Source organism: Nasonia vitripennis, chromosome 5 (assembly GCF_009193385.2).
Source record: "Nasonia vitripennis strain AsymCx chromosome 5, Nvit_psr_1.1, whole genome shotgun sequence".
NCBI lineage: Eukaryota > Metazoa > Arthropoda > Insecta > Hymenoptera > Pteromalidae > Nasonia > Nasonia vitripennis.
Window position 1 is genome coordinate 15,621,758 of NC_045761.1, and position 9,765 is coordinate 15,631,522.

Genomic DNA, 9,765 nt, shown 5'->3' on the forward strand with positions numbered 1-9,765 from the left:
ATAAATCGAAAACTGAAAAAAATTATTTTTTTGTGTCTCGATTATGGAGGCAAAAAGGCCTTATTGCACTTGGGATTTCGGGGAAAAGTAGATATTTTATGTATGTTGGCTAAGTTTATTGTACAGCTTTCAAACCCCTATGGTTCGTAAGATATCAAGGTTTCAATTTTTTTTGAACATTTTTTGATTTCTTATATCTCTAAAACAATGTAGTCAAATGCTTCAAAATTTTATTTGATGATTCACTATAAAAAAGCTATCTGCTGTTAAAGTTTTAAACGATTCCATCAAGCGGTTTTCAACTAAAGAGCTAAAATGTAAAAATCATTTTCTTGAAAATTGCGCGAGCGACCTACCTAATGAATAACCTGCTGTTTTGATGGTTAGGTTGGTTAGGAAAACATGTAAACATGCGTGAATTTCTGTGAAAAAAAATTGACGACAGTGTTCGTATTCTATAATAAGAAAACAGAGGGGTCTGCAAACTTTTGGACAATTAACTATCCAAAACTTTCATTAAATTGTGTATCAAAAATCGTCTCATATATTAGCAAGCAGATATATAGATATATTAAAACAATATTTTATTTATTGGACTAATAAATTTAGTTGGAGGAAGCTACGTGCTAATGAATTGGCAGCGGTTATTTTTGGCATAAGCATACAGTTGAGCAAAAAGTATTTTATTAATACACTCCATGAGCTGTATGCCATCTTATCTCCACAAATAAGTTGGCCATCAAAGGACGAAATATTGGATAATATACCTAAATGTTTTGTAAAATATAAAAATACAAGAATTGTACTAGACTGTCTTGAAATAACTATGGGTAGATCGAAGTGCTTGAAGTGCCGAATCCCTACGTACTCAACATATAAATCAAACCATACAGTAAAATTTATGTTGGGTGTAACACCATCTGGCTTGATCTCATTTTTGAGTAAAGGGTACGGAGGAAGAGTCTCGGACAAACAGATATTTATTAGATCAAAGCTACTTGAGAGGATGAAGAGAAGTATTGACGCAGTGATGGTGGATAAAGGATTCCTTATAGATCAAGAATGTGCTGAGTATGACATCAAGTTGATAAGACCTCCTTTTTTAAAAAAAGAACAACTTAGTGGAAAAAAGTAGAGCAAACGAGAGATATAGCAGCAGCTAGAGTTCATGTAGAAAGAAGAATTCAAAGAGTGCGACAATTTCAGATCTTGAAAGGTCCTTTAGGAAATGAACTTGTTCCTTGCATAAATATTATAATGAAAATTGTATGTGCTATAACAAATTTGCAATCACCAATTCTTTCTGATGACAAATTTTTCAATAAATGAAATTAAAATAATTTATTTTTATAAAATTATTGTTATGTGAAATAAAAAACATATAACATGCAAATTGTATAACTTAAGTTAATATATTTTTTTCTATTTACATATCAAATGTCTTTTTAATTTACATTCAAATGCGTTTCTAAAACAGGCAATATATTCCTTAAAGTAGGCAGCATGCAACGCAACTATCATTCTTTTTGTAAAATTCTCATTATAAGATACGTCTAGCACAGCAATAGAATCATCAAACGAAGCAAAGATTATAAAATGACATTTTAACAAGCCTAATAACATCATGCCTAATTGGATTTGGCCATAATAGTTATGATTATTTTTAAAAGTAACTTTACCATCAGAATTCCAAATTAAGAAAGGTAACTCTTTTACTATCTCTGTGGTGTCATTTTCTTCCCTTTAAGTGGGCATTTCACTTCACACAAACAATCTTCTTGAACGTTAATACTGTCAGCGCTGTATTCTAGCCAAGGTGCTTTTGGATTGATAAATAATCCAGATTTCTGTTTTTATTGCTAACTGTTTTTCATAGAGCTCAAAAGCTATACTTTCATTCAATACTCCATAACGAGTTGCAGTATTACCTTTGAATTCTGAGAAGAAAACATTTTGAACTTTTTTTTCCAATCAGCTTTTTTGTTGAAGGTGTAAGTAAAAAGTTCGTAGCATACACTTCCAGTAATACGTACTCTTCTCTCTTTCTTCCATAAATCATTATTTTGATTTACAGTGCTTATGAATATATCTACAGCTTTAGCACTTGAAATTCGAACAGCACTTTCATAAAATTCAGCAGAAATAAAATAACTTTCTGGTATACAGTATAAGTAAAACATCATCTAACGTTGGTTTGTTCAACAAATTATTCACTAATTCTGTACATTTACTATCAGTATTTGTCACAACTATCATGCATTCTTTAGTCTGACGTTTTCTGGAAACGTGTATCGTACTTTCTGCATTTGGACATGCTAGATAAACAAATATAATTATTTTTTAATATATAATATAAATTTTTATTTATAATCTTAAAGAATAATTAAACAATTTTACCTGCATTCGTGGTTTCAAAAAATATTCTTTTTATTTCATCATTTACATCATTATATTTCACTTGAGAGTCTGATTTTTGGAAATGACAATATTTGTTAATTGGCAGAATCTTTTGGTAAGGAATGTTGAAATTGTGTTTTACTTAGCCCCATTTTTGTCTTACATCTGTGCAGCTTATTAGAGGTATATTCGTAACACCTGATCTAAGATTTAAAAAAGTGTATATACAGTTATATTGTATTATATCTTTAAGCAGAACGTAACTATGTAATAGATAATTGTAATTACTTGTTGATGTACAGCAACGTTGCAAAAATATGTTTGCACTCGCGGCCAGCTCCTGCAGGACATACAATGGTTTTTTTTTTACTCACACACCGATATTTTAATTTTAATCTCATGTGGTTTATAGTTTATTTTTGATGATGGCGTGATGTAAGAAACGATTTCAACTTTGTTATCATCGCGAATTTTGCACCCGCACAAAATTATATGGTCAGCTAAAAACGCATCTTCTCCTTCAATCAAAGGCCTTTTACTATCACCTAAAATGATGAGAATCTCATTAATTGTCACTTCTAACTTTGGAACACTTCCCACTATTATTATAGCAATTTGCACTAGTCATTAATACAACGTTTACTACCAAAAAAATGATAATAACGACTGACGATCGCAACATCTTCGAAGATAGCAGAAAGCTTTATGCGAACTCGTAACTTTGAAATACTTATTAATGACTTTTCAATTGAATGAAATCACGCATAAAATTTTCTTTCAATTTCTGACATTTTTCACCCGCTAGGAATTCATATATATTTTTTTAAATCAATTACTACCTTTTCCTATGTTAATTTTTGAATCGTCGGGTGTTGCTCAGTTTCGTTTCTAGGCCACTAGGTATCGCATCGGTATCGTTGCATTGCCAATTGCGCTCTGGCGTTTGTCTGCTGTAACGCCATCAATAATCACGTCTCTAGGAAATGTCTTTGCTTGGTGATTTCCATTTGATTCAGCAAAATCATAATTGTCACGAGCAGCTTTTTCTGCACTTGATGAAGCTTTCAAATTTTGCTCAATGAGACGATTATTATTACCTTCAGGAAAATTATATTGGTAGTAGTTTCTTTGTTCGATAGAACTTCTTCATCAAGCAATTCGTCAATGTTCATATCATCGAGTGCATCATTAAGTGTACTCCATTTCATTATCGTTCTCTCCAGACCTCCAATCGCTATTACCGGTATCATTCTGCTCAGTAATTACTACATTATCATGTTGCTCTTGTAATGCTGATATTGACGCTGTAACATCCCTATCAGTAGCGTTTACTTTTTCTTTTGTTGCTTCTTTTGAAAATGGTGTAAATTCAATACTGCAACATTTATTTTCTAGCATGCTATCATGCGGAATTTGTATCGCTGGCGTAATGTTCTGATTTTCAATTTCTTGACGCATTGCAATATCATTCTGCACCGTAGTTACTGCTTCATCTGAATTTTCTCCTGACGTAATTGTTGCCTCGCAAAAATGTTCATCAGTTCTTATGATAAAAAATAAGAAACTATTTAATTGTTTTGCCTTTTTGTTAGAATCTGCATTATAAACATATATAAATATATTATATAGTATAGATATATAAATATAGTTTCTTTCAGGGTCAAAATCTCGTCATAAAGAAAGGGGTAATTTAATTGTTTGTCTTGTAACAAAACTAATATCGACCAATTGTATCAAGTGGCGGGGTAGCGTCACGAAGCCGAGTTCGCGAAGCAGACGAAGCCGCGGCACCCGTGACACTATTTTCTTCTATATTAGTGTTCGGATTTTTCATTATACAAAAAAATACTTATCATTACTGTTGGTAAGGTTTTTAGCTCATTAGAATGTTTTCTGAGCTAAACTATGATTTCCAACCAAAATATTAGTGAAAAGGCTGCTTATTTTTACAATATGTGAGTGTATAATCCATAAATGCTAAAATCGCATTTTTCTTCTTCAGCCCGAAATGTGAAAGGACCGTTAAGTTAGCCGCAAGAAGTGTTAGGACCGTGAAGTTGGCCACAAAGCTGTGTACAGATGGAAATTGCTTTCTCAAGAAAATATAATAATATATTACGATATTTAGAATTAAGAGGTTGCCGGTGCATAAAATCTAATCGTAATGAAGCAAGGAACAACTCTCAAGATAATTACTACGTAACTTGCCATGCCCGTTTCATTTTGTTTATTGGTGAACAACTAAAATTTTCTTTTTATATATTATAACGTTATACAAACACCATAAGTACAATGAAACGGGCATGGCAAGTTACGTATTAATTATCTTGAGAGTTGCTCCTTGCTATATTACGATTAAATATAATAAACTTGACTTTGTTTGATTGATCTCAGATCTTTTCTATCTGTAATTTCGTTGCGAAATATATCAAACTCGCCTAACCTTTTACTTTTGTAAAAGTTAATTTTTTTAGAGATATGTATGTATATCGGGCTCGGAATTTTCAGCGCCCTCTGGACAATGTTCCTTGGATCTGATCGTGGCCAAAATTTATAATTAGTCTATTTTCAAGTTGAACAACAATTTTCCGTTGCAAAAAAACCGACTAACTAAAATTAGTATATTGTGCAACGAGGGGGGGGGGGGGGGGGCTATTTCTAACGAGGGCGAGAGTTGAGCACGAGTTGGAGTCTATAGGGCACCTGAGGTAAAAATTGCCTTCCCCCTTCCCCCTGGTTACAAAAAGCAAATAAAGATATTTACAAGTTTTTATTTAATAAGGTGCGATGCGGGTTTGTTTCTACTCGTCCATTTGTTACTTGAAAAAAAAATAATCAAAAACTATATAATTTCACAAATGCACTGGCGATTGTATTTGCAAAACTAATAACCTATAACATATTTATTTGCAATACCGAAGAATAAAAAAAGAGATAAGCGACATTTTAAAAAAAATGGTAAAAAATTACTCACTCGCTAATTGTAATAGTTGGCATCCAGTAATTTGCGTGCGGAATAGTTATTGCATGACGAAAAACTCCGTCGCATCATTATTAACCGCACGCTCGTTACATTGTCATCTCTTGACAAATCTACACTCGGAAACGGTATATTTATATACGGAGCTGTTATAGTTACGACAGATCATTGTATGAATGCTATTTTCTATGTATGTTATATGAACTATGGTTGATTGAATCTGTCCCGTTCCGCGTTTCTATTTCTTTGAGTAGCACAATATGCGACGTCATGAAGCAGTTTTAAGTTGGCAACAGTTTGCGTACCCCGCGCCGTTTTCGTCGTATATTTCAGTTTGCTTTTTACCTATTCCGAGAAAAGCTCTGCGCCTCTCTGGTCTGAGCGCGGTGCGAGCACGTTGAAGATACCCACTACCGTATCAGTTGCTGTCCGAACGTGGTTAGTGTCGCATACTACTGAATCAGTATCACTGCATTGTGTATTGAATTGATGGTTATTAAGTGGACGTTTTACTGTCATTGTTGTTACTGTCAATGATTTGAAGACATTAATTAAACTGACTCGATAAGATAGAAGTAAGTGCGAGTGGCAGATCGAAAAGCACATGTCAGATTGCATCAACAGCTCGCGTAGACGAGTCTGCATTTTTTTCTATAAAGAAATAACTACAGATTATCAAGTCGAGGCAACAGTGTTTTGTACGAGTATCCGGCAAGAGTTCGCGTATATGAGTTTGCATTGTTTTCCCAGAGGCGAGCGTTCGCGTCAGCAACTTGTCGAGACTAGTGTATGTTTGTTCTGTCGACGACAAATATAGCCGATTTCCCCTTGAAGGCGGTGGTGAACGTGTTACTCGTTCTGCATTGTTTAGGCGCAGTGTAATTTCAATCATCGTACGTACATAATGTCTGACGATAGCGATTTGGACGACAGTCTGAGGGAATTTACTGCCGATTCCAAGAAAAGTTACAAAGAAAGAGAGAAGGGAAGTCAGAGTCAGACTTCTCAGTCTCAAGAAAAATGGTCAGATCAAAAAATAAGGAGGAAATTATTTTTTTCTGAGACGAAAGTAGATCTGTTCAAAAAACAGTTGGAAAAATCGACGAATCAATGTTATCGACGACGCGACGGTAAAAGCAAGTTTGACCTTAAAAATGAAAGTCGCACATCGAGGAATCCACTCATCAAGTTTCGGCATATTCGTTTGGAATGCATCTACGCGAAGGAGTCGGTCCCATTACCACTATCCGAAAAGAAGCGAAAAACATAGTAAGTTGATTTATGAAATAAAAATGTTAATAAAATCTATACGTTCTTAATTGTAAATTATTTTATTGATATTGTTGTAGCACTTCTTCCCTTGGATGTAATGGTCAAATAAAATTGAAATTGTCTGAAGATGGGAGCTGTTACTGTGTTTCAGAAATCGTCCCGCATGACAAACATCCACAAGCAAATGTGAGTAATTAACTTGTTTTTACTGTCAGTTGAATTTTTTTTTTATGATTCATTATGAACAACATTGTATTTCGTAGGCTGCAACTTGTAAACTTTTACCGCAATCTCGTAAATTGAATGCTGAACAAAAAAAATTGGTTAAAGAGACTTTGAAAGTTGATGGAAACAAATTGAAATTAGTTACTAAGTTGAACGAGGAAGGCACCAAAGTAACTTTAAGAGACATTCACAACGTTCGTGCTGAAATGTCTGAAGACCGTCTGGGAAATTCTGTTTCTGCTGTTACCGATGTTTTAACGCAGTTTCGTGAGTCCCTAATGTTATAATAATAATTTTGTTTCTGTTTTTTATTTCCATATCGCATGTTTCAATGCATACAATAATTATGTTATTAATTCAAATTGAAACGTATTTTTCAGACGCTGATTATGAATTTCATGTCAACCAGCACAATGAATTTCAAGTTCTGTACTTTGCCACACCTAATATGAATGCCGTTTTTGAAGCTTGGCCAGAGTTTATCATGACGGATACAACTTACAGCCTAATTAATTTGAATTTTCCCGTTATTCTGATTAATGTTGTTGATGGCAATGGAGCGACTGAAATCGTTGCTGTTGGCATATTGAAGACGGAATCAGAAGAAAATCTTAAATGGTTTTTTGATGTTTTTAAAAAGAAGCATGAAAGTGTGATTGGAAAAATGAAGTCTTGCATGACTGATAAGGACGGTTCTATTAGAAAAGTGTGTTCAGAAGTTTTCCCCGTTTTAATGTTAATTTGCGCGTATCACACTGCCAAAATTTTTAAAGATAAAATTGTATGTGAAAGTATGGAAATAAGTAAAACCGAAAGAGACAACATCTTATCTATTTTGCAGAAAATGATGTATGCTTCCGATGAAAAAGTGTATCTTCAATACTATGAACAATTATTGCAAACTAAAAAAACTAAAGTTATAACTTATTTTGATGACAATTGGCATTGTATAAGAGAGCAGTGGGTTCGCTGTTTCATGATCAATTCTAACTTTTTGAACGATACCAATAATAGAACTGAGTCTATAAATAACAAGATTAAACTTTTTTGTCGAAAGCACAATTTTTTAGCCGATTTTCTCTTAGAATTTTTGCAATTTTTTGTGTACGTTTTTGAGAATGAACGGAATGTAAAAGCTTTACAAAATTTTACAAAGGTTCCTGCTTATATATTAAGCTCTGATCTGCAAAAATATTATTCGCTTGTTACGAAATATGCATTTGACTTCATAGAAAAACAGAATTCTAATGTCTGTTATGTAAAACATTGTACTATGACATCAAATAGCATTTTACTAGTATATAATGCTTTTGATGTTCTTAAACACACTGTCACTTCAAAATCTTGTTCATGTAAAAGTTTCATATCAATGGGTTTACCGTGTAAACATATATTTAAATGCAGAACAATGTTGAATGTAAGTCTTTACGATGAGGATTTAGTGAATGAAAGGTGGACGAAAAAATATTTCTTATCTCATTATCGATTGTTTCAAAGCATTGAACTTCCCATCGTTAAGTCAGTAGTAGTTACAAATAAGGATGTTTCACGCAAATGTACATCGCTTAAGCTCAAGGACTCTGGGAGTTCGAAAATTACCAAAGAAAAGCCAAGTGGCTCTAATAATTCAAAAGACACCGATGATAAAGTCGGTCTTGATCTCTGTATTGAAAATCGTGTACCTGCGGATGCTGTAAAAACTGGTGAAAGTATTGGTGATGTCACTAGTAATACTACAGATAATGCAATGCAAACATCAGTAAATGTTAGTCCAAATAGTATGCAAATTACTGATAGTATTAATAGTCGTTCTAGTTTAAGGAATTGTAATGTTATAGATAAGATCTCTGAATTACCAAACGACAGTTGCAATTGTGTTAATTCAAAAACTACAGTCATTGTTCCTGAAGAGTGTTCAGAACAACGTGACGAGTATGTTATAAAATCTGCGGATATAGCTAGTAAGGTTTCTACTGTTGATAACTCTAAGTCAGTTAGTAAAACTAATGTACATAATGTTGATGAGGCTGTTACCAGTTCTACTAGTGAAGTGAAAGCGAATTCTAAAAGTAATTATTTTGTTTCTCCTCTCAAATGTATTGAAAACATTAGTAATGCCAATGTTGACAATCGTACTATCGCTAATGTATCCGATATTATCATAAGTAAAAATGAACGAAAGCGAGGTAGACCGAAAAAGAAGGCCCTCACTGCCATTGGTTTGCCTAGCAAAAAATCGAAGCAAGTTAATTGTAAAAGTTATCTGGAATTATCAGACAAAGAGAAAGCGATCATAATCTTTCAGTGGATTGTATCACCGGCTATTTTAAAAAAAATCGATATTTCAGTTGTCAAAATTGATGTTGATACCTTAAAGTTAAAAAATGTACCGTGTTGGTTATACAATGAAGAAATCGATATTACGATTCTCCAATCTTACATGACAAACGAAGCATTTAATCTGTTGCAAAATGCAATTACAGCTAATATTGAAAAAGTTAAGTGGATTTGTTTTCTTTGCAAAAGAGATCTAGATGAGAGTCAGAGGAAAGATAGACAGCCAAGCAAATCAACGAATTGCGACCACTGTTTAAAGTGGTATCATTATGAATGCTTGAAGGTACCACCTCTTGATAACGATGACAATTCGACTTATTTTTGCGACAAATGTAGAAATTTATAATATTTTCCTTTTCTTTAATTTTTACTTTTTGTTTTGAAGTGTATTTCATTTACATTATTCAATTTCATTCACATTATCTAATTTTTATTCAAAATAAAGTTTTGAATATTTCAATGACATTTTTGTTTTATGCCCAATTGAACCTCCCCCCTAATCCAACCCTGGTTTTAGTGCGACTGTATTATTCCTTCCCCCCGTTCAACCCTCG

The 9,765-nt window shown here is 33.3% G+C and overlaps 2 protein-coding genes across 4 annotated transcripts in view; one reads left to right on the top strand and one right to left on the bottom strand.

The window, feature by feature from the left end:
* Window positions 1-5,504, bottom strand: part of LOC100118904 (protein Skeletor, isoforms B/C) — a 56,004-nt gene extending 50,500 nt beyond the window's left edge. For 2 of the 3 annotated variants that reach the window (XM_032601156.1, XM_031932923.1), the window contains exon 1: window positions 5,372-5,503. The gene's annotated coding sequence lies outside the window, so the exon portion shown is untranslated. Of the gene's footprint in view, window positions 1-5,371 lie in introns of all 3 variants that reach the window. The other variant, XM_016987200.2, reaches the window with a different exon arrangement.
* Window positions 5,505-5,531: 27 nt separating this feature from the next.
* On the top strand, window positions 5,532-9,550 carry LOC103316855. Its single transcript, XM_032601158.1, has 4 exons — window positions 5,532-6,646; window positions 6,727-6,835; window positions 6,913-7,044; window positions 9,439-9,550. Exons 1-4 carry the CDS (start codon window positions 6,282-6,284, stop codon window positions 9,466-9,468), a joined length of 636 nt encoding a protein of 211 aa, XP_032457049.1. The 5' UTR covers window positions 5,532-6,281; the 3' UTR covers window positions 9,469-9,550.
* The last annotated feature ends 215 nt before the right edge of the window (window positions 9,551-9,765 follow it).

Excerpts from the sequence above, each read along its gene's own strand:
- LOC103316855 (XM_032601158.1), top strand. The coding sequence starts at position 6,282 with ATGTCTGACGATAGCGATTTGGACGACAGTCTGAGGGAATTTACTGCC. Across the intron at positions 6,647-6,726 it reads GAAAAGAAGCGAAAAACATA|CACTTCTTCCCTTGGATGTA; the intron begins GTAAGTTGATTT and ends ATATTGTTGTAG. Across the intron at positions 6,836-6,912 it reads ACAAACATCCACAAGCAAAT|GCTGCAACTTGTAAACTTTT; the intron begins GTGAGTAATTAA and ends TGTATTTCGTAG.